This window comes from Montipora foliosa, chromosome 3 (assembly GCF_036669935.1).
Source record: "Montipora foliosa isolate CH-2021 chromosome 3, ASM3666993v2, whole genome shotgun sequence".
NCBI lineage: Eukaryota > Metazoa > Cnidaria > Anthozoa > Scleractinia > Acroporidae > Montipora > Montipora foliosa.
The window spans coordinates 20,421,305-20,446,429 of record NC_090871.1 but is presented as its reverse complement, the minus strand read 5'-3'; the positions used below and the strand labels follow the sequence as shown (position 1 = coordinate 20,446,429).

Sequence of the window (25,125 nt, the reverse complement as noted above, 5' to 3'; positions counted from 1 at the left end):
TCGAAGGCTCAGTGATTTTTTTCCACGTGCAATTTCTTGAAAGATATAGTTTGTTTTCCTTTGGAAAAAATGGATTTTTGTTGTACATTGTGTACTATTTAAGACACCAATGTGCGCAGAAGATGTCCTGAAAAATGAAATGTTCGAAGGATTTTCGTTTTAACTTTTTCCTCGCCTTACATCGCTTAGCTAGTTGTGACACTCGTTTGAAGGATGAACTGAATCAGTTTCTTCAAGTGAAGGTTTGATCTTTGACATAAGCTTGTCTGAAGCGTTTGTTCAATTCTTTCTTTTTGCGTATGAATTCTTCACCTCTAGGTGCGTTTGTACGAGCAAAGTGGCAATTACTTTTATCATATCGTCATCTTTCTTGTTTCACAGAGCTGGTGTTTACAGGACAATCAGAATCTCCTACAAAAGTTGGCCGAACTTGTACTTCATCAAGATTTCGTCCTTTATATAGTAAAGCACTGTAAACCAATACTTTTAGAAATCATTGAACGTGCAGCTAAGCTAATCAAGCAAAAGAATGTTGGAAGTAATCCTTGCTCTGAGGAATTCTGTTACTTTCTCAGCACTTTGCTACCTTTTTCTCACTTTGAAGACTTCGTTTATAGATTTTTCAAGTCTTCCTTTCTGTTGTCTGTGTTCTCAGAGCAGTCTGGCAAAGTAGACCAATCTGATGAAAGAATCTTATGTGTTTTAAAAACTGGTTATAATCTCCTGTGTTATGATTTTCAAACATTCCACAAATTGTGGGACTGGAGTCCCGTTTTCGAACTTATTGGATACCAGCATGCCAAAGTCAGATGGTTTGCTGTTCACATCATTGCACTGCTAACGGAAATGTCCGATCAAGCTAAACTTAACCTGTTGGAAAAATGCTTTTCAAATAACGAGGGAAACAAGTTATCGATTAAAGATTTTTTTGAAAAAGGTTCATTGAATTTGATGAGGGAGTCCTGCTCCACTGGAAATAACTCCATGGAAGTGGAACTTGTTACTCCTGATGGATCGTTTTTTCGCGAAGAGGATTTTGTTGGAAGGTACACCACCATTTGTGGAGTTGTTTTACCACAGCTAACTGAAGCGTCAAATCTCCTGGACAAATCATTAGTTATGGTTTCGTCAACTGTCAACAACCTTCACTCACTTGTCCTGTCGGTAGCTTCTGGTTGTGGTGTCCTTCTTGAGGGACCTATTGGTTGTGGCAAAACTACTCTTGTGGAACATGTAGCAAAGGCAGTAGGGAGATCCACCCCACCTGAGTTCATGAAGATTCAGTTGGGAGATCAAACTGACAGTAAGGTAAGCTTTGCATCTCAACACAGATCATGTACTTGTATTCTTTTGCGAGGGTCCTTACCTTTTCTCCTTGTGTTGGACACCTTATCATGATTTTAACATTAGATTAAAAAAAAGGCTCCAGGGAGTATCTAGGGAAAGAACGTCTTTACAGAGTGTGGAACTGGTTAACAAAATTACTGCAATTTTCATAATTCTGCAGAATTTCATCTTCAAGTGCCAATGGCCATTTGGCTTCCATCAATCAAGAGTTGACTTGAAACCATGGTTGTTGAAATCAATTGATGGGTGTCCATAACCTACCAATCAGTATCTTTGGTTCGCATGGTACAATTGTACATTCGTGCTTAGCGCGATGAAATCTGCACTAATCTTTATACTGAAGAAATTCCAAAAAGATATCATACTTGAACGGTGAACCAAACAAAAACTCCAATCCACATTCTGGAGACGGAGTCGATCTGCCCGGCTATGTTTCGAAATTTGATGGAAGCCAAAATGCAGTTTGGCACTTAGCGCTTGAAGGTGAGATTCTGCAGAATTATGAAAATCACAGTAATTCAACCCACATCAAACCCTGATGCACTGGTGGAGGGCAAGTGCCGACATCTGTGCGCCAGTTTTCTAAAATCCTGGTGTTCTCATAATAAACTTTGTCTTTGTCACATACATGTACTTGGGAATGCATCCCCTATTTTTTTTTATATTTTACTCCTGATGTAGATAGGGTGTGATTTAAACCAACAAATTATAGAGAAGAATATGGTGAAATGTTTTCCCAGTTAACCCATTGACTCCTCAGGCACTGGCCCTTGGACTCCCCCAGTTCACGATTAAAATTGTCTGGCATTAGATGGAGTAAAATCTGTTAAGAATTAACTGATTAGAGTGTAATGTGAAGTGCTAGTTTTTCTTCCCCATATGAACCATGTGAGCGTTAGCCCTATGAATGGAAATGGGCCCACACAAGGACAGAGAAAAACTCTGGCCGGGGTGGGAATTGAACCCACGACCTTCGGGTTAGATCACTGCTGTTCTACCGACTGAGCTACAAGGTCAGACGGGAACAGGCTGTGGGAACTGAGGTTGTTAAAGTCACGGCAATGAACATGTACGAGTACAAGGAGGGATTACATTTTTGCAAACGTTGGCCGTGTAACACTTATAGAGCGGTTTTCAATTGAGTGTCGAAAGTAATTAGCGAATTGCTTTGGTTTTGCATTTACTTCACTCAGTGATTGGTTCAAAGTTCTCGTGCCATTTCTTCAACCAATCACAAGTGAAACCAAAACCAATCGTGGCTCGCACATGCATATTTTCCCGCGCTTTGTGTCGGCTACGTGTAATTACTTCGAGTTTTGATTGATCTACTGGATTGTCTCCGTCCTTTTTGATTGGCTAAAGTAATTACTTTGGTCTTGGTTTTACGACGCTCAATTGAAACTTGCTCTATTTGAACAGAATTAACTAATTAGAGTGTAATGTGAAGTGTAGTTTTCCTACTAGTTTTTCTAAAATCTGTTGAGTCTTGCTTCCTGGAGTCAATGGGTTAAAGGAATGAAGGAATGATGACTTGGGAATTACTTGTACATGTATCATACACCATCTGAACTAATAATCAGGGGGTTGTAACATTGATTACCGCAAGGGAGCATTCAGATTTTGTTACAAGCATTGCTGAGTCACCATTGATAAAAAGATAATGAGTTATTATTATTCTGACTTATGAATTATTTTTAACTCAAGTCCCTGTTAGGTTCATACATTTGCACTGACACTCCAGGTGAGTTTGTTTGGCAGCCTGGGCCTCTATTACAGGCTCTGCAAGGAGGTCATTGGATACTGCTGGAAGACATTGACATGGCTCCCATGGATGTTGTATCTGTTTTGATTCCGTTGTTGGAGTCTCGCACCCTGTCAGTACCTGCACATGGAAATTCTGTAAAAGCATCACCAGGATTTCAGTTGTTTGCAACCCAGAGGTATGTACATTAATGGTCTTATTTATACAGGGAGATGATACAATATTACAGGTATTTTCTTGTTAACTAGAGGACATCAGTATGTTGCATTTATAACAACAGCAAGAAAGAGTAAACTTTGTCTATGTATGAAGGTTTAATGAGAACCAAACTAGAGAGAAAGTGTGTGGAACTCACAATGCCAAGTAGGGTGCACTCGTGCATTAGAGATCACTGACTGAATGAGATAACAACGGATTGGCATGAACTACCTCCTCCTGCTCTATCCTCAATAGGATATGAAAAAACATGAACAAAGGACTAGAGTAATGAGCACAATAAACTGAACACAACAATGTGGCTATCTGCTACCCTTCAACCTACACAACAAAGTGACAAAGAAGGCAATCAGTTCGATGTCAAGTTTGTACTTACAGTAAAGCTATTGAGTCCATGAGATTAGTCGAAGTCCCAACCCGAATTGTGCCCAAACGGGCTCTACGAAAGCAGCCAGATTTTCTGGTAAGTACATGTCGTACGGTGGTGTCATGTCTGGAGTTCATGGGTCTGGGGGGAGGGGGGGTTGGAGTGCAGGGGGTAGGTCCAATATCCTCTGGCATTGGAGAGAGATCCTGTGTGATCATGGTGATTGGGGGAAAACAGGGTTAGTGATTGTAGATCCTCAGACAGCAGCAGGGACAGTTGGGGCTCTCAGCATAGGTTGAGCAGAGTCACATTCATATTCAGACTGGCTACAAATGAGACCGTGTGGGGACTGAACCAGGATGGTTGAGGTTACAGGGTAGCAATCGCACATGAGAACAGTGTAAATCTTGCTGCGAAACTGTGAACTGGTAAACTTTGGGGTCCACAGGAAAGGTCCTCACCCATACCAATGACGAGATACTTGTCGGGGGCTTTCAGTTTGTCCTCGTCGCCTTTGTTGAAAACAAGGTCATTGACACAGAAGACAAGAGCAGGCTTACTATTGCCATGAGCCTTAGACTTGGCACTAGGCATGAGATTCAACTTGCTGGAGAAATTCTGACTGAGGACATCCTTGCGTTGGACAATAATTGGTAGCTGGCACAGTCGGTTAGTGCGCGGCCTTGGCGCATAAGGTCCCGAGTGCGATCCCCGGATCTCACATCCTTGTTTCAACTTCTTTCCTTTCAGTGTAGCCGAAGTAGTTTTAAATACCCTTAAAACGGAGCACTGATGGAAAGAGGGGGTAAAATGAGCGCACGGTTGGCTTCCTGGGAAAATACCCTCCAGAGGGTAAAGGAACTTCCAACGTTAAATAAAGTGTACCTTTACCTTAAGTAGTCATTTGAGACATTCATACTTTGAACCATTGCCAACTAACTGTTCATGTCAATCGCATTGTAAGAAATTGTGTTGTAATGTATGGGTATTGAGATCAAGGAATATTGAAAGCTTGGACGGTTCAATTACTTTGTCGCTTTGTTTATACTGCACCTAGATCCCTTGATGATTGTTGCCCTGGAACAGGGAAAGAATGCTCTGCCAATTGTGGAGGATACCTACTGGGCTATTTCCTCCAATGTACAAATCGTGTGCAATTTCAACAATGCACCCCTCCCAAATAAGGACACCCAGAACAGCTTTTCTGAGCAAGTTTCAGACTGTGGCATCCCCACAGCAGAGCAAGTAATTAAACAAAGATGCCCTTGGAAGATGTGGTGACACCACAGTATTTCATGGACTGATTAGCTAATGGGATTTGATAGAATGACTTCAGCAGGTCTGAGATCATAAAATAATTATGTACTTCCACCACCCAATTTCCTCACAGTACGCCATCAACATTAGGCATTAAGGATGACTGTGGTTTACTGTATTGGGCTACTTCACCAAACAATGTCACAAGTCTGCTACCACCATTGGGTTTCTTGACCAGGAGTGAGGTATTTCAGTACTTCACATGGACATTGGCCTGTTCAGGTCTAGCAAACACACTGGCTACCTTGAGTTCATTGAATTTGTCTTGCATCTTTTCTAGGGTGCTTCTGTCGTAATGTGAGACTTGCCCTTTATGCTGACAGGGTAGAGTATGGTAGGACCAAAGTTGAGAACAGCTTTAAATGGGCCACTGGTGCTATTGTACTTTGAGATGCGGGTGTTAAAAACATTGTCAAAAAATTCTCAAAGTTAAGAGTAATGAGCTATTGGGTGCATTGTAGGAGCGTTGGACGGCATGTTGAACAGTATGTCTGGAGGTAACTTGTGATCAGGCATTCTTCACTTTAGAGAGGGTGCAGAAAGTTTGCCTGATACAATTGCTTAATTAATGAGTTGTCTGCTGCCCACCTGTCAAAAGTGATGTTATGAATGTGAGCCAATCATATTTTACTGGAAATTACTTGCACATTGCTCTTTGAGGAAAATGCACCAAGAAAAAAGAAATGTCAGCAAAGTCATCCATACAATGATCGTAGCTGTTACTGCAAGTCCTGCGTGACAGTTGGTGTGGTTCCTCTCTTCAAACCATCAAGGAACAAAGAGTTTTGAGAAAAAAGTCAAATCGTTCATTTTGTCAGACTAAATCAACACTGTGAGGATACAATAAAATAAACTTTTAATATTTAATATTGAATTTGAGGTGCCAAATGAATGAAATATGCTATATAATGTCTCCCAGAAAAATGGACTTTGAGAAAGTCTAGTAATTTGCAGCAGCAGCAACAGTGGCTACTCAACTATCATTTTGCAAGAAGTGTGTCACTAAATTTTTGTCCAGCGCATCTGTAAACAATGTTAAGGACAGGGTACTGAAGGATTCTGACATGGAGAGCAGAAGGCTTGTCACTTTGAATGACTGGGGAAGCAGGTTCACAGCACTCATCATTGGGGTCACATTCATTGCACACAAAGTCATCAGTGCCACCAGTTATGAGTTGTGAGTGAGCCCAAGGACGCCTATTATGGTCAGGTCTACAGGTTACGACAATCCATTAGATCATGCATATTGTGGGGACATCTAGCAGTTTTGCAGAGATTGCAGGACACAAATGGATGACAACATGATTGGTCCTAAACACAAGAAGTATTGCATCTTGGGTTGATACTGCCAGCACACATGGCTTTGGTGTCCTCTATGGAGTGTAATTTATCAAGGTGGGAACCAAGGGCGTGAGAAATCTATGGCTTGAGGGAAGCAAGGGTTTTGTTATCTAACTCAGAACCAGACGTTTGCTAATCAAGTAGGACTGGGTGGTTGAGTTGGAGCCAAAGAACTACAGTCATATTTTCAAGTGATGGAGAAAGGTCCTCATCTGCAGTTACATGATCGCTATTGAGGGTTAGGCTGTGGAAAGCAGGTTACAGCATCTTTGCATAAGGCCAAAAGATGCTGGAACAATCCTCTACAGGCTGCTCATTGGTTTGGAACCTGATTTTTACAAGGTAGAGGAAGAGAGCTTACATATTTGCAGATTTTCTGCCCAATTTCGTTCGGGAAAGAAAGAACGCTTCACTATAGAATTCCAAGAAATCACAAGGCATAAATTGGTGATCTAGCTGAGGAGGAGGTCAAAGTGGGCATTCTTGTGAGGTGTAGTAAGTGGTTGCATTTCTGGAACGGACAAGCCATCATTCATAAGTCCTCTATGCAGGTTGGTGGCTGTTTGTTCTTGCCATGTGGCATCCAAGAATGGCACCTAAGTTCTTTAGTTCTTTTGTAGGAGGTGGTAGTCTTGTTTTTTGTAAGCTGCCTTGGTTTCAGAGCCCTGGGATTGGTGGTCATGCTGGTTTGCTTGTTTGTTTGTTTGTTTGTTTGTTATTTGTTTGAGCTGGTTGAAGTTTTGGCAGCTATTCAGCTGATGTGGACCTGCTATACCCACCCATCTATACACTCACAGAGGACAGCCACGACACCGAGAACTTCATCCCCCACTCTTCTTGAATAGTGTGTGGGTTCTTTAATGTCCCACAGGAGACTATGTAACATGGAAGATATTTATGAGACGGGGCCTACGCTTTATAGTCCTTATCCGAGAAGACTTGAAAGTCTAACCACATGCAGGTGTAATTACAAAGGCAGCACTTTCTCCTCAGTTATTTTAAGACCCTGAGTGTTGGTCCAGCCGGAGCTGACCTCATGACCTCCCGCATGGCAGCCCGGTGCTCAACCAACTGAGCCACCTGTGCGCGGTTTAAGACTCAGGATACAGTGAATTGTCATCAAAATGATGGTCTTCTTACTCTGCCATAAACATAAGGGTCACAGTTTCCAAAGGACCACACTTCTGTTAAGGTCTTCGGGTTTATGGGTAAAACCATTGCCACCAAGCCAACAAAGATTTAAGAAGAACTAAACAAGCGAGAAAGTGTGGAACTGACAATGCCAAGAGAGGAGCAAGCATGCAAGAGAGACTGCTGACTGAACTAGATAACAGCGATGTGGCGCAATGCTTTTATCAAAATGAACATTGTGTAATGTACTTTTCTGTTGTTACTGTTTTGTACAGTGGAAAAACGAAATGAAGATTGCTTGAATGAACTCTTTGGAATTTTCATATTGTTGTTGAAGATTATCAAATTTTTATTTTCAGGATTTTATTAGTAGACTCACATGCACTCATTTTGATGAATGGTACAAATGGTTTTCATTACCTGTGCCTAAACATTAACTTTAGTCAGTAAACATTGCAATCTCTACTCCTTAAAAAAGTTAACAGTCACCATAACTTCAACTTACTATGACCCTATTGCTATAAATTTATTGGTACACTCACTGTACTTTGACAACAGGCATGAATTGAACACTTGGTGACCTAGATTTTGTCAGAATGAGTATGCATCTTCTCATGGATATGAGTCTAAAAAGGGGTTTATTTGTAGGTTGAAGATTTGATAAAAAATTATTTAGCTCTATGTATAACACACCTCTCATCTACCTAGATCATATAACAGTCCTGGTGGAGCAAGCTATCCAATTACAAGTGCCAGTTCTACAATCTTGGACAAATTGTGGACAAGGGTACAAGTTGAGTCCCTTTCAAAAGAGGAACTAATAGATGTGAGTTTTGCATGTGACATGGCAATTTAGAAGGCATTTTGCGTATAGGTTTTGCCTGCAACTAGCGGTACTTTTATGTCATGACTTTAAACCATTTACATGCACACAACCCGTGAACATCTGCTGTAAGGGTGTTGTTAAGGCCTCTTTAATGGACATGTTCTTTGATGAAGTCCTTTGTTCAAAGACTTAAATTAAGGTCATTCCTACTTGTAATAATTTGTCCAATATTTTTTTTAGGTGCTGTGTAAGAAGTACCCACACCTGGAAACAGTGGCTGCTAAACTTGTGGATATTTTCTGCTTGTTATCAGCAGATCCCAGACTTGTTTCTACTCCTGATACAACGAACTGCTGCTTGCCTCATGACAAACGACTTTCATCAATAAGGGACTTTATAAAGTGGTGCAGCAGAATTGCTGTAACTGCTTGTGGGTCACCTTTTCAGCTAGATTCAAAGGATGTGTTCCTTGAAGCCCAGGACTGTTTCACTGCTCCATTGCCAAAGAGAGAAGACAGGAGGTTGCTGGATATAGCAATTGGAGCCAAGTTAGGTTTAACAAAAGAGAAGATTGAGTTCTTCTGTTTTAATTACAAACCCAGTGTGCACATTTCACCTTTGTCTTTGACTGTTGGTAGGATCACTCTGACAAGAAACAAGCAAGAAAGTGAACTGTCAAACTTAATTCCCAAAAGTCTTCCAAGATATGCTCACACTAGACATTCCTTGGTACTGCTGGAGAAACTTGCAGCTTGCATTAGAAACAATGAACCAGTTTTACTTGTTGGAGAAACAGGAACTGGGAAGACCTCCACTGTCCAATACCTTGCAGCGCAGTGTGCAACCAACTTAAAAGTTGTTAATATGAGCCAACAGAGTGACAGTTCGGATCTCCTTGGTGGTTACAAGCCAGTGGAGATGAAACAGATCGTTGCTCCAGTTAGGGAGAAATTTGAAGTCCTCTTCTGCAAGACTTTCTCAAGAAAACAAAATGTGAAATTTTTGGGTCACATACAGAGGTGTTATGCTGAAGGAATGTGGGAGATGTTGTTCAAGTTGATGGTGCATTCTCAAAAAAATGCTTTAAAGAGAGTAATGAAAGGTGAGGTGGAAGGTGAAGCGATGTACCATTCAAAGATTAATAATAATTTATTTTAAATTGTGATAGAGTCGCTAACTAAATGGAAACTTAAACCTTTTTAATGAGGGATAACCAGGCACCTTCCCTCTTAAAAGTTGTATTCCCTGATGTTTTTTTGCCTGTTCCATAATAATATATTATATTTATATCACACCCTTGTCAAGGTCAAAAATTTTCTTGCTAAATACATGTAAGTGACAATTTGAACCAAAACTTTTGTGTTGAATAACGAGGATACTTAAAGTTAGATATCAGCATTTTGGTGCGCATCCACAAGTAATAAATTTGTTACTGACTTTAAATTTTCTGGACATAAGTGCTGACTATAGGACTGATTCTCTCTCTAACATTAACAGATGATCAAGTTAGTCATCTTCGTGTAGAGTGGCAAAACTTAAAGCAGGACATTCAACAGCTGAAAAAGCAACAGAAGAATGCAGAGAGTGCAATGGCCTTCAGATTTGTCGAGGGTACAGTTGTACAAGCCTTGCGAAATGGAGACTGGGTTTTACTTGATGAGATCAATTTGGCAATGCCAGAGACACTAGAGTGTCTTTGTGGTTTGCTAGAGAGTTCATCTGGTTCTCTTGTACTCATGGAAAGAGGGTAAGGTCCCTTACCCTGGGAACTTATCTCATTACTAAAAATTAGTAATTATTTATGTATGTCATGATGAAATCATTTTCTTTATTGCTGGCTGACTGATAGGTGAGGGAAACCTAACCAAGCTACATGTACTGTTTCAGTCTAACTGCCTCTTGATGTTCATGTATCTACCTACTTTGCTTGTACCTGACAACCTTTTTTCTTTCTCCATCTGCCTGCCTGACTAAGTCCCTGTTTACAATGTATCTACAAATTTACCTACTTGCAGTATCTACCAAATAGTCTGTCTGATAAACTAATTTTATTTTGGTGTTTATCATAGAAACAACTGACCTAGTTGTTTGTTTTGATTTGGTAGTGATGTCACACCTACTGTGAGACATGAAAATTTCCGTCTCTTTGCTTGCATGAATCCAGCCACTGATGTGGGAAAAAAGGATTTACCACCAGGGATAAGAAACAGGTAGAATTCCTTCACAGATAGTATTTTATGATTCATTAAATAGTAAATAGTAATAGTTTTAAGCATTCCACTGAATTACAAACCTTTTTGCTTTCAGCATTGCAATGAAATCATAAAAAATGTGTGTTATTAACCAATAACGTTGCTAAAATCTCAGGAAGTGCGTGTACTCAAACCAGTTCAATGTGGCTTTTTCTTTGGGTAATATTTATTTTCGTAATCTGAAACAAAGGAAAATCAATTTGAGTTATTGTAGGAGTGCTTCCTACTCATGGAAGGAGTGTAAATTTATGTGAAACTGTGATACATGTAGACACTTAAGAATTATGGCAGTTCAAGTCAGAACTGCTACTTTGAAATGTTTCATGTATTACGTTATTTTCCAGGTTTACAGAAATCTTTGTGAGTGAGTTGGAAGACACTGCTGACTTAAGGATCCTGGCTGTGGATTACCTTAAGGGTCTGTCTCCAAATGCTGCTATTGTGGATGGAATTGTGAGGTTTGTTATGCAGTATGATATTTTCTTCTTTCATGTCTAGATTTTTGTTATTATCCCATCTAAAATGCAGGTTTAGGAAAACCTGACCTGAGGAGTCAAGAGATAGACTTAAGCAAATGTATTTAGACCCACTGGTACTGACCTCAGTTTGACCCCTATCAGATTTCTTGTGGGTACCCTGCCTGTAGAACTTAAATGAACTACTAATTTGTGCAGATATCATGTTTTGATAATTTTAACCCAAAATCCTTGAAGAGGCAACCAATTTCCCAGAGAATCATGTAAACAAAGCTACAGTACCGCTCAGAAATACGTTAACTGCGCATACGCAGTGTATACACACATACGCGTATGTTAATACGCGCATACGCGTATATTCATACGCGTATGAATGCATATACATGCGCGTCTGCTTTTCCTTTGTTATTCAGTACCATAAATTTCCTTTGTGTTGCATTGTTGTGTAAAACAGAGCACTTTTGGATCTGAATAAAGCCACGAGCCGATAACAGAAAATTTACATACTCCAAAAGCTATCATGTTACAAACGCGCAAGTTGCTTCGCATCGCGAATTTACTGGATAACAAATTTAAGTAAAAGTAATTCAATGTTTATGAATCAGAATGTAAAGAAAAATGTGTCTTAAGTTTGGCATTTAAATATGTGTATCATTTGTGGCCCTTCATGCAAAAAGGGGGTTTATGGATTTCATTGAAAACCGTGAAATTTTTTCACGGTCGCGGTGCATGAATTTCAATTTTCACAGCGTGAATACGCTGTGGTCACTCTACGAAAAGAAACTTTCACTCTTGGCGTGAAACTAATGATCGGTGAATGATCGGTGAAAACTTTCACGGCATGAAGTTAAGGATAAAAATTCACACGGTGAAATTGGGAGTGAAAAATAATATTCACAGTTTGAAATTGATCCGATTGTTCAGAAATCAGTCACGCCATGAAAATAATTTTGCCTCTTTTGTTTTATACCTACGCTGTCGCCGTCTTTCGCTCTCAGGACAAAAAGAATGCCTGATCGCAGGGTACGAGAAATCTGTGAAAGCTCATCAATGCCAAGAAGAAGGAAAATTTTTAATTCCTAGAAAATAACGTCGCATTTTAAAGAAATTTCTGATGTCCACTTAATTGTTAAGCTACAACAAAGATAAATAATGCTACACGACTTATTATGTCGCAATTTCACCATAATCTAATCTTTTCAATAGAGCTTGAAAGATTTCATTCTAACCACTTTTAAAAAAACAGTTACTGTTTTTTATGTCTGGAAGGGAATGTAGCCGGTTTATACGGTGCGACTTGTCGGCCCGATTTTTGGCGGTGGCTTTGAAAAAAATCGGCCCGACGTAAAAAAATCTGTTGCAGCAACAGAATCGGGCCGACAAGTTGCACCGTGTAAACCGGCCTTTAATTTTTTACTGATCCCATAAACTGCACCGCTCAATCAAGTTAGTGAAATTCAAAGAAAATGACAACACACCATCTTGTTTTATTGAAGACATTCAAATAGAATTGAGAGTAAACAAATGCCGACGCACGGACGCACAAAGTCGTGACAGCAAACGCAACACCATGAACTTTAAAAGCAACGAGTATAGTATTCGTTTATGCATCACAGGCGAGGTCAATCAAACAATTTCCAAGAACTGCAACGAACACTAGCGCCGGAATCAACCCAACAGCCAGATTTAGGTCCCGTATTTAAGCTTTGTCTATCCTTAAGAAGGTGAGCACGATGAGCGCAAACTCGAAAGTACTCGCTACTTTGGTCGCCACACTCTCATTTAATCCCATAACCCTTATTATAGCTTACTTGCATCTTTGTAAACATTACTTTAATTCTGTATTTATGTGTATATTATTTTCTCTTTTAATAGTTTGAAACAAAATAACTCTGAACCCGAACTGCATGTTTATCGATGAAATAAACATCCTTGCGTGGGTTTGTATTCCGAACACGACAGCTGTTTGTGAAAGTGCGTCTTCGTCATGTAGTTCGTAGTCATGTACTATTGTATTGCTGTCAAGCTACGTGTATTGTTTAGAACAATAAGCAAGCTAATGAGGCAGACGCGTATATCTGTATACGCATATACGCGTATATATATACAAGTATGTTCGTATAACCATACGCGTACTCGCGTATGGTTATACGCACATACGCGTATAGATATACGCGTATTATGCGCATATTTTGGTTAACGTATTTCTGAGCGGTACTGTAAACAAGGAACAAGCAGCATTCTGTAGACTGTAGTATTATTAAAATTAGACCCGTAGCCCTTGCAGGCTATGGGTCAGTAGCTCATGAGGCGAAGGCGAATGGGCTATTGACCCATGGCCCTTGAGGGCGAAGGGTCTAATTGGTAAAGTATCACCCGACTAGTGGGACAGAAAAGGCAATAATAAAGTTAGCAAATGCAAGTTGAAGAAATCTTTATTTGGGAATAAAACGAAAGAAAGCGTCACGCTTTTCGCTATTCGAGGACTATTACTAATAGTTCTCTAGTAGCGTAGCCAATCAAAATGCAGGATTTGCATTAGTCCACTAGTTGGGTGATACTAAAAGAAGTTACGTATCACTAAACCCATGGACTCCTCAGGCCCCCAACTAAAATCGTCTGGCGTTAGAGAGAGTAAAATATGTCTCACTGCGAGGAGTACATAAATGGGTTAAATTCATTTTTATTTAGCCTTGTGGTTTGATTCAGTTTACAGTACATTACATCAAGTAAATCAAGTAGAGCTATGATCGTAGAGAAGCCTGAAAAATTCAGGACTTCAACATGGTTTGAACCCTTGACCTTGCGATACCGGTGCGACGCTGTAACCAACTGAGCTATGAAGCCACTGACATTGGGAACTAGTCATTTGTGGGTTCTGATTTTCCCATGGGGAATGAATCAATGAACAAAATGATATATGAAATGAGTCATGTACTAAACTGTGGATATTATCCTATAATCCTCGCAGTTATGGACACAATTTTAGCAATTGTTTAGAGAAGCCTGAAAAATTCAGGACTTCAACGGGGTTTGAACCCGTGACCTCGTGATCTGGTGCGACGCTATAATCAGTATATGATTCATTTCATATATCATTTTGTTCATTGATTAGTATATTACATGTAATGTTTTCTAAGTAAATTCTGTGTTTAGTATTATTTTTGGGTTGTTGGATTCACCTCCTACACTTAATTTGTTTAGAATTGTGCCTGTCTCCACTATAAATTTGCTGCATTTACCTCCCTTAATTCAGATGGTTTAGTTGATGAGACTGATCATGAGCAACAGGTCAAGCCAGTTACAAGGCTGGTTGTTACATGTATATTAGATCAACAAGTATACATGTTATCCTTGTGCTACTGTTTCCTTCCCTTCTTGTACATTTTGGTTTGGCTTTTAATCAACCTGCAAATCATAGAATTTTGTGGTCCCTGCATTAACCTTTTTTACCGTCTTCACTCTTACTCATGGAATCTCTTGTCATATCTGAAGATGATGTAAATTAATTACCTTAAAAGAGACCTAAAACAACCACTTGCAGTAGATGTCTATACAAATCAATTGGGAGCCCTTTTAACCCTTTAGATCTCTTCTTTAATGCGATTGTGCTTTCAAAAAATAATTTATTGTATGGCCTTTCAGTCTGTGCAGCTAGTGTTTCTGATCTTAACTGTGTCCAAAGGTTTTTAAAAAGATGTTATAAGAGTCACTACAAATCTGTTAGCTATAACATTTTAATTATAGTGCTTGTTGACAAATGTGACTGCCGCCTTTTTAACAAATTGAAACACAAGGACCATCCATTCCATAGCTTACTCCCTAGGTGTAAAGAATTATCTGTGTGCCTTAGGAACAGATCTAGTGTAAGACCTGATATTAATACATTACAGTATATTTTAAAAATAGCTTTTTTGGTAGACTAAGTTTTAAGTATAACTTAGCTATATGATATTTAAATTTTTAGAACTTCAATGTTCAGAAATTAGTTTACATCCTTCTCTATATTCTTGTATTTTGCGCATATAGATATTGTAACATCTGATGTTTATTTTTATCTGGTGAATAAAAATCATTATTATCATAAGAGAGATAATTTTATAGATTTCACCCTGTCTAATGCAAGACGATTCACTTGTCCCCATTTGGGCAAAAGGGTTAAAGTTAAAAGCACCCATACATTTATAAATTATTAGATTTGTTATAAAGACTGAAAGTTAACAAGGCATATATTTAACAATTATTAATCTGTCAGGGCACACTGGATATGAAGTGATAGATAACCAATGAGGCGTGTAACACGGAGTTGGTTACAATCATTTTACATCCAGCAAGCCTGAGTGAAATAATGATGGTTGTATTTAAAACTCCAGGATCAACAACTCTTTCATGAAAGCATCAATTTCGAGAACGCATGTTTTATGAGTCAAATGAGTCAATGAGTCAATGAGTCATGATTCATGAGTCAATGAGACTCACAGTCAATATAGCAATAATTTGTTGATTAAGCCTAAGCCCTTGTTTCAGTGATTAGGCCTAAGCACTCTCTGAAATTTTAGCTTTCATTTTATGGTTTAATTAACTGCACTAACTCGTTTCCTCATTGACTCATGACTAATTGACTCATTGACTCATAAATACTTGACACTTGTCAATTTCTGCCTTGGTCATTTCTGCCTTTTGTTGGCCATTTATTCTCAGAGCTGCAGAAATGTTTTCAGCTCGCTTTATTGCTGACGCGTTCCTTGATCATATTAGGTACAGCAGATAATTATATGAACTGATAGCCTGTGTCTGGTGAGCCAATGAAAATGCTGGAAATCTGATATTCGTAGTTCAGTTTTTAATAATAAGTGTTATTCAAAACTTGAAGTGTAGCCCTTTCGGGACAAATCTTATTCTGGTTGGTGGGTTAATCTCAGCAGAATTATAGCAGTTGGCCAAGCTGCATTGCCATCTACTACCTTGATCATTGGACCTTATTGGTGTAAATTCCCCTAAACTACACTTTGTATAAAACTGAGGTCTTTTTGCACAGGTTTTACGTCACTGTCAAGCAGGAAGCAAAGGAGAAACTGACTGATGGCACAGGGCACAAGCCTCATTACAGGTTTGATTATATAATTAATTAAATGCAAATATCGTACTGTGATACATTTTCAACATCTGTTATCTTACTGTTATGGCAAGCTAATAATATTGGTGTTTTCTTGTTTCTGTTAGTTTGAGGACATTGTGCAGAGCATTACAATATGCAGCACCAAACCCTCATCAGAATTATTTGAGGTCTATTTATGAGGTTGGTATATACACAATCATACATGTACTTATCATTGTCATTCATCATTCCCAATGCCAATAATATTACATGTATAATTGCAATTTCACTGTCCTTTTTTTTGCCTTTTGCAGAATCAAAGGAAAAAATACTATTTTGTTTGCAATCTGCAAACAGGCTCTCATTTTGGTTGTTCAGGGATGATTGCTTCAATTTCCTTTTAAACTTACAAACATGTAGTTATTATAGTATACTATCAGTAGCTAAAGGATAGGAGTTTTCCATGCTTTCCCACAAATTTGTTGGTTTGTTGGAAGGCCTTTAGTTCCTCAAGTCACTCCATAGCAAACATTTAGCTCTTGTAAGCAGCCTGCATAGTTTGCTAGTTGTGGTATCTTGTAGTTTTTGTTTTTAACAGCCTGTCAACTGTACTTGGTCATGTCATTGGAATTGCTCATGCAGCAAAGAGTGAATTTTATATAATATAGCTGATTGAAAGATGTGCAATTTTCTTTATGTCAGGGTTTTTGCTTGAGTTTTCTGACACAGTTGGACCGCTCATCCCACCCTGCTGTAGAGTCCCTCATTAAGGAACATCTTCTGGGTCACGTTAATGCATCCAGCATCCTGAAACAACCTTTGCTTGCACCACAAGGCCAAGGACAGTTCTGCAATTTTGAGGGTTTCTGGATTGCCATGGGCAGCAAAGAACCCTTTGTATTGCCAGAATATGTGTTGACTGCTTCAGTAAAGGCAAACTTGAAGGATCTTAGCAGGGTTGTTGCAGCAAGGTATCAGTACTTTCATCTCCAGTGGCAATGTCATTGTCTAGAGTTTAACCTTAACCTTTCAACGCACAAAACTAATTTTAGTACACTTGTATGAGTGATAAATTTTATCAGAGGTGATACTCGATTACTCTGAAGAAGTTCATCTTACTGATCCAAATAGGAGTTAAACCATTTAGCTTTGACTTTCTGTGCCCTTTTTTCTTTTCATATGAAAAGAAAGACCAAGATGATTTGAGAGCTTTTCATTTTTCCACTCTCAGTGTTGGCATTTTTCTTTGCGTTGTGGTCAGCTCCTGGGCTTATTTTGTTCTTTGCATGTCACGATCATGCCATGAGTCATCTTGGTGTTGCAGCACTCAATTGATAATTGCACCAGAATGTGCAGTTGTTTCTGTGATTGGAAAACTGCAGTGGTGATTTACTTAAAGCTCCTCGTAGACCCTCTTAGCTTCCTTTGAGTTTTTCAAGACTTCCTCTTGCTTGACTCACAATAAAGACATATTACGGTGGTCATTAGTCACACACGCCCCTCAACAGGTTTTCTTTCATTTTTTGAAACTGTATTTGGATGGACGTTGATGAAGTGTTTCCATGGCAATAATCCTGTTCACTTGGCAACAATGTTGAATTCATCATGGATACGTTTGATTGATGTCCACCTAAATTTATTTTTTGAAGAATGAAAAAAAGTGGCTGAGGGGCATGTGTGACTGGTAACCATGACTGTAAGCCATAAGCTTCTTGCATTTCATGGTAAACTACATGTAAGCAAGGGATGATGTACATAAACGTTATTGTATCTTTTGCCAGGAAACTTCCAGTCTTAATTCAAGGAGAAACTTCTGTTGGTAAAACCAGCCTCATTCAGTGGCTTGCTAAGGCATCAGGTAACCACTGTGTTAGAATTAATAACCATGAACACACAGATATTCAAGAATACCTTGGCTGTTACACCTCGGATGAAAATGGTAAACTTGTCTTCAAAGAAGGTTAGTAATAATTATTATTATTATGTTCAGTAATTCCACAGATGCTAATTCACTGAAAAAAGGCTGCAGACCTTTAACACCCTTTTGTTGAGAAAAAAAGTGGTGCCTAATTCAATTTTCTGGTTGTGGTTGGCATCTAATAGGGGCTGTGTACATTTGTACTTAGTTTTTTTGTTCAACAAATGGTGACAGCTCAGGATGCACTATCAGGTTATGGTGTATGCAGGAGATAGATATCCAAGAGAAGTGACAGTAAGAGTTTCTCTCAGCTATCACCTTGAATGACACTAGCTAAACCCTAACCAGAATTAATTATCTGCATAAAAACAAAATGAAAGTTCTTTTTTTTTCCAAAATCTTCTCCTTCCCATGTAAATGGCCACTTAATGTATCAAACGATTCTGTGCTGTAGCTTGCCTTGTTAGTCTTTATGCCATTCAATTTTGTAAAGACAAAACCTCAATTTTGGTTCCTGATGTTTTCTCTTATTTGCAGGGGTTTTGGTAGATGCCATGAGGAGAGGCTATTGGATAATTTTGGATGAACTCAATTTAGCCCCATCTGACGTACTGGAAGCTCTTAATAGGGTAAATATCATTATATCTTTGCTGTGCTAGCCTACTATTAGTGACCTAGTGCAAGATAAGTACCTCAAGCGTCAGTCCTATCCTGAGGGTTGTACAAAATAAAGAAAAAATGCAAAATTTAAAGAAGTGTGAGAAAACAATAGCTTGCCAAAGAGTAACTGTTGAATGAAACATTTTTCTCAGTTATGGTTGGTTGAGCCTTTCTCAAGTAATAATTAACAATTAGACCCATAGCCCTTGTGGGTTACGGGTCAATAGTCCATGAGCCAAAGCTGAATGGGCTATTGACCTGTGGCCCTTGAGGGCAAAGGGTCTAATTGTTTTAGTATCACCCAACTAGTTGGACAGAAAAGGCAATGATAAAGTTAACAAATGCAAGTTGAAAATATATTTATTTGGGAATAAAGCGAAAGAAAACGTCACGCTTTTCGCTACGTGAGGACTATTAGTAGTCCTGTAGTAGCATAGCCAATCAAAATGCAGCATTTGCATTAGTCCACTGGTTGGGTGATACTAATAATGATTATTATAATTCTTCAGTTGACTTCCTGTGAACAGAACAACCTGAGGAGGTGGTACTCACTCCACAGGCATAAACATCGCTTAGCCTTGGCCCTGGACCTGGGGCTTAGATACTAAGCGTCTTCTATAGGATTAGGGTGGTACCAATGACTGCGGATGCCTGCATTCCTCCCAACGCATCTGGAATCTCAAGATCTTTCAAAAAACCCTAATACCAACCAGGTACCACATCCAAACGACCAACCACCAGCGGAACGATCTTCATTGACACTGAATGCGTCTTTCCGATTCCCTCTGCCAGAGGAGAGTGGTTGGTGATTTACTCATCCTCTTTAGTCACCACATTCCTGTCCCAAGGCACCAAGAAATCAACAAACATCCACTCCGGACCTGCTCGATCCACCACTGTAACATCTGGATGAGTATGTTCCATCTTTTGTGTTGTCTTGATGCTCCTGTCCCACCAGATCTCCATGTTCCCATCCTCCGAAATCCTCTCCTCATTCAGGACCTCCTTATACCACGCATCAATACACTTCACACCCTGCTTCTGACAAAGCTCCCAGGACACCCTTAAACCCATCCTATCATGCCTCCTCTGCCAATACAACCACTCGCCACATTCCCATGCAGCAGCAAAAACATACCCTTCTGTGCTCTTCCCCAAAATACTCAACCTCTCATCCCATGCAACATCTTCTCCTGAAATGTCTCCTTCCTTGATTTCTCCACCTACTTTTTGTACTCATTCTTCGTTTCTCCCACTTGCAACATATCTCCAACAATCTTCAACATGTACTCATCACTTGCCTTGACATATCCGAACAGACCAAGTTCCTCCTCCTTCACACAATCATATGCACTGATCAATCCCCTCCCGCCCTCCCGCCATTCTTCCTGTTCATATACAACCTACCCTTCTTGTGGAATGCCCCAAACATTGTCAACTTCTTTGTTGCCTTCCCGATCACTCCAGTCCAAAATCCCTGCACTTTACCTCACCACAGCTATAGCCCATGCATTTATCGGTCTAATCAAATTCCCACCATACAACATCGACCTCGCCACCAGTTTAACCCTCCTTAATTACTCCTGTTTTACTTGACCTTCTCCTTCATCTCCTTCTATAATAAAATAATAGTAATAATGATGATGATGATGATAAACTCTATCATGTACAGCATAGATAAGACCTCAGAGACACCACTGTGTAGATTGTGTGGAGATGCCACTGAAACTGTACGAAGCAAGAAGCTTGCCCAGAGAGAGTATAGGAAGCGCCACGACAAGGTGACCCTGCAGGTACACTGGGAGATGTGCAGGAATTATGGCATAGAGTGTAATGACAAGTTGTACGACCATCAACCCTTGCCAACCACAGAAAATGGAGAAGTGAGGATTACCTGGGACATGACTATCTACACAGACAAAGTGCTGAAACATAATCGGCCAGATATTACTCTAGTGCAAAAAGATACACAGAAATGGACACTTATTGACATAGCTGTGCCAGCAGACCAGAACATCACCAGAACTGAAGAGGAGAAGGTTGAAAAGTACCAGGAACTATTGTAGCTTTGAAATCAGAAGGATTCATGGAGCCTCGAAAGTCACAATAATACCTATCGTGATTGGTGCTCTTGGAAGCATATCAAAAGGTGCAAAGACCTGGTTTGGCAAGCTAGATGTACCTGACTTCCTTGGAAGTGTACAATTATAGGCCATCCTTGGAACTGCTCACCTGTTGAGGAAATTGTTGTGTCTGTAAGCTATGGGGAGTTGCTGAGACACAATAAACATTACCCAGTAAAAACACCCGACAAACTGGAGAGAAATGGAATAATAATAATAATAAACAATAATAATAATATATACAACAATAAACAATAAATGCAAAAAAAAGGCGCAACCCACGTTATCGGGCTGAAAGCAAACGAAGGCATGATGTCTGAGCACACCACCACAGCATAATAATTTGGACCCTCCAACACGTCCAAGTACGTATGCTCATTCTTGTCAACCTCACCTATCACCTGGTTGTCCAGCGACACAATTCCTTCACATGGAACTTTCACCCCCTGCTTCAACACCAACACAGCACACTTGTCCAGCCAAAACTCTCCAGCTCCTCTTCAGACCTTCCATACAGCTTCAGATCGTCCATGAACAACAAATGGTTGATCAACCTCTGATCCTTCTCAAGCTTGTACCCAATGTTCTCCCTTTGTTTTGTTAGGGATCATCGCAAGAACAAAGAGCAGTGGAGGCAAGGAGTCCCCCTGGCATATTCCACGTTTGATCCCTGTGTCGCATAACACTAACCCACATTTGACGTCAACACAGCCATATCATAGGCCTTCTGATAATCTATCCACTTGCCAAACACCCTTTCTTTCTCTGAGCCTCCCTTAACATTGCCTTGTTTATTAACAACCGATCATTTGTAGCCTGCAACCACTTCCTACAACCCTTCTGCTTATCTGGAAACGACTTATTACCCTGCAAATGTCCATACAGCTTTTCTGCCAGGGTTCCAGTCAGTAACTTCCACATCAACAGCAAACGTGCAATTAGCCAGTAGTCGCTAGCCGCTGTCCCCTTTGAACAACTGTTCTGTATCAACACTGTCCTCCCCTTTACTTGCATCTCTACACTGTCGAACGAACATGCAAACTCTCCAAAATCAACCCAGGTAACATCTTAAACCTCTTTAACCAAATCCCCCTTACACCATCTGGACTTTGGAGCCTTCCAATTCTCCATCTTCCGAATTCCTTTTTCCACATCATCCACACTAATCTTCTCTTCCTCTTGACTGACTCTGGTTCTTCTTGAACAAGGTGCATGTTCTGTGTAACGTTCCTACAGTTGTCTACAAACCACCGAATTTTCGTTCTCCCAGACTGGTTCTTCCCGTTCAACAATGACCTCACTGCAAACGTCCCCTTCTCAACAACTTGATACCTCCTATTCAACCGATTTATTACTTTCCTCCCAAGCACAATCACCTTCCGCATCTCCTCAACCCTTGCCAAATCCTGTTGCAACTCCCCTATGCTCTTCTCAATCCTTATTTGCCAACTGGGTTTCTTCTTCTTGTACGTGTTACCTTTCTTCTTACTATCAGCCCCAACCTGTCTGTGACTACATGCAACCAAGTATACAAACACCTATTGATCTGCGACAACCGACATCCCATCCTACACAAGATTATGCATCAGCCCTTCCACAACCTTCACCTCTCTATTCACTTTCTTCTATCCATCTACTTCCAACGCACTAATAATAATTTACATATTCGATGTAAAACTATTGTAGTTTCATCCAGTGACCTGGTCAGTTAATCGCTGTAGAAAATTTTCAATTGCTACATAATTCAGGTGGTAACGCACGAAGAAAAAACTTGTACTATCTTAAAAGTTCTCAGCTAGATGATGTCATGATGACAGCCCTTGGGATACGTATTCCAAAGTAACGGCATAACCTTTAAGTGATTAAAGTGATGTTCAGTAATACTTTCTTAGCTTCGATAAGCAAAATTTCACAGAACTGTAAGATCTCTCCTTAGGGATACCCATGCGCGCCACTGCGTAATAGTAAAACCTTCATTTATATGGAAGGACCATTCAGCTGACCATATAATAAGCTGGTATCAACTGTTGTCCAGCAATCTGTAATAAAATTAGTAATGTATAGATTCAGTCGAGCCTAAAAGTGGAGCTCCCGTGTTAGAGTGACATTCATATGACCTTAAAAAATAAACGTAAAAACAGAAAGTAAACGAAAATGCAAAACATTTAATTGGGTTATTGAACAAAAACAAACAGAGGTGAATTTTCATTAGCTTAGCAAAGAAGGATGCAAACAACGTCATCTCCCCGTGGAACTTTCTGGAAAGTTTTGTTTTGACATCATTTGAAATGCAGTAATGTGATTGGGCAATCAAACTGTTTACTGCCCATATTAGGAGATTTCTTGGTGGGAATAAGGAGAAGCTTTGTTTTAATCTTGCCAAACATTCGCCAGTGAAACAAATTGCGAACACTTTTTCAAGGTCATACAAAAGTCGCTCTATAGACCTCTTTCATAATGGCGGCCAAATAAGATATTTTTTTGTTTAATGCTAATAAGCCTTTCTTGCCTCGCTACGACGAGCAAATTTCAAAAGGATATTTGTTTCAAAATGAGGGCAGTAGGTCTAATTAACATAAAAGCAAAAGAATTAAAAAGTGGTCGCCATTTATGAAAGTGGTCTATTTATTATTACAAGTTAACCTGGCTTGAGCCTGCGATCCAATCGAAAAATCCAGTACCTGGTCAGCGGTCAACGTAAAAATAAACAGTTGACCTCGATGAGCTTTAAACTTGAGCCCGCGATATGGTCACGTGACACTGGTCATCGGATACCTTGTTTTGACGGGTGTCAATTAACTTTAACATGGATGTCCCGCCAAAAAACGCGTGTTGCACCGCAGGGTTGCACACATATTGTCGGGCTGGGAATCGAACCCAGGACACATTTATGGGAGGGGAGTGCTCTCACCACTTCAGCTACCCTGCTCCCCCCAAAATATGGGTATGTGAATGGCAAACTCCACAGCCACCCAAATTAAGCCCTATCACTGTCTTCGTTGGTGGCCTCTTACATACTTCTATTGCTGAGTGAGCATCGGATAGCAGAAGGATGTTACAACTAATTTTTTTAATCTTTATTTTGTCTTGTATACAGGTGCTGGATGATAACAGAGAGCTGTTCATTCCTGAAACACAGGAGACTATTGCTGCACATCCCATGTTCATGCTGTTTGCTACTCAGAATCCTCCTGGACATTATGGTGGAAGAAAGGTTCCTTTAGTTGAAATGTATAATTTTGGCTTTACATGTCTCTTGAATTGTCTCTCCAGATATTGCATGGAGGAGAATACATTTGTGGAAATGTTTTTAGATCAATGACCACCATCTCATGTTGTTCAAAGATGTTGTGTATACTCTTTAATCACTGTAATTCCCAAGCGTAAAGTGCAATTAATGTTTCAATAATATTGTGGTGTTTAATTCATCCAATAACTATGAAAACAATTAGCGTCTGGACCAGGAACTGAAACGAATATAAAAATCAATTGAGTCACACAACATTAAGCTCATCTCTTGAAGGAGTGCCCAAGCACTAAAGTACAGCTAAAAAGACTGTAATGGTATTGCGCATTTAGTTAGCGTTGACTGAAACAATTGAATTGTTGCTGAGCTGTCTTGTTCAACCTTGAATTCCCAATCAATCATCGTAGGTTCATTCTTCATTTTTTTTTTTTTTATTTCCCAGTTGCCGTTCAATATTTGTGATACCCAACTGGATGCTCATTTAATTAAATCACAATTTCTAAGGAGCAAGTGTGTTTAATAAAGTGAAATAAAGCGAGTGGTGGCTCTTCACTTTTCTTTTGCATTTAGATACTATCGAGGGCTTTTCGAAACCGGTTCGTGGAACTCCATTTTGACGAACTTCCTAGCTCAGAGCTGGAGGTGATTCTTCATCAAAGATGCAAGCTGCCACTTTCTTATGCCAAGAAACTTGTTGCCATAATGCTTGATTTGCAAGTAAGCGCAAGTATTTGTAGTAAGTGGTTTTCGAGTTTACCGTGCTTATCAGTACAACATGATGTTGTGCAAGTGTCTCCAAAGGTGACCCATAACGTGCGTTGTAGCCCTTCAGTGCCAACCATGGAGAAGGCATCTACACATTTAATGAACCTCAGTTTGTTTAGGCAGCAGCTTCCTCAAAATTTTGTAATATGATATTCTTCACATATGAAATGAACCATATTGAACTGCGGATATGAAATCAAGTGAGCTATGATCCTTGCAGTTATGAATGCAATTTTAGCAATTGCGTAGAGAAGCTTGAAAATTTCAGGACTTCGTCGG

The 25,125-nt window shown here is 39.7% G+C and overlaps 1 protein-coding gene across 1 annotated transcript in view; it reads left to right on the top strand.

The window, feature by feature from the left end:
• Positions 1-29: 29 nt before the first annotated feature.
• The window catches only part of LOC137997033 (midasin-like), a 100,085-nt gene continuing 74,989 nt past the window's right edge, over positions 30-25,125 (top strand). The window contains exons 1-15 of the mRNA XM_068842734.1: positions 30-242; positions 382-1,308; positions 3,052-3,287; positions 8,190-8,307; positions 8,548-9,409; positions 9,805-10,054; positions 10,413-10,517; positions 10,904-11,017; positions 16,074-16,145; positions 16,259-16,334; positions 16,836-17,104; positions 17,915-18,093; positions 18,589-18,680; positions 23,932-24,048; positions 24,652-24,798. Coding sequence (XP_068698835.1) covers positions 135-242; positions 382-1,308; positions 3,052-3,287; positions 8,190-8,307; positions 8,548-9,409; positions 9,805-10,054; positions 10,413-10,517; positions 10,904-11,017; positions 16,074-16,145; positions 16,259-16,334; positions 16,836-17,104; positions 17,915-18,093; positions 18,589-18,680; positions 23,932-24,048; positions 24,652-24,798 — 3,672 coding nt within the window. The 5' untranslated portion in view covers positions 30-134. The remainder of the gene's footprint in view (positions 243-381; positions 1,309-3,051; positions 3,288-8,189; positions 8,308-8,547; positions 9,410-9,804; positions 10,055-10,412; positions 10,518-10,903; positions 11,018-16,073; positions 16,146-16,258; positions 16,335-16,835; positions 17,105-17,914; positions 18,094-18,588; positions 18,681-23,931; positions 24,049-24,651; positions 24,799-25,125) is intronic.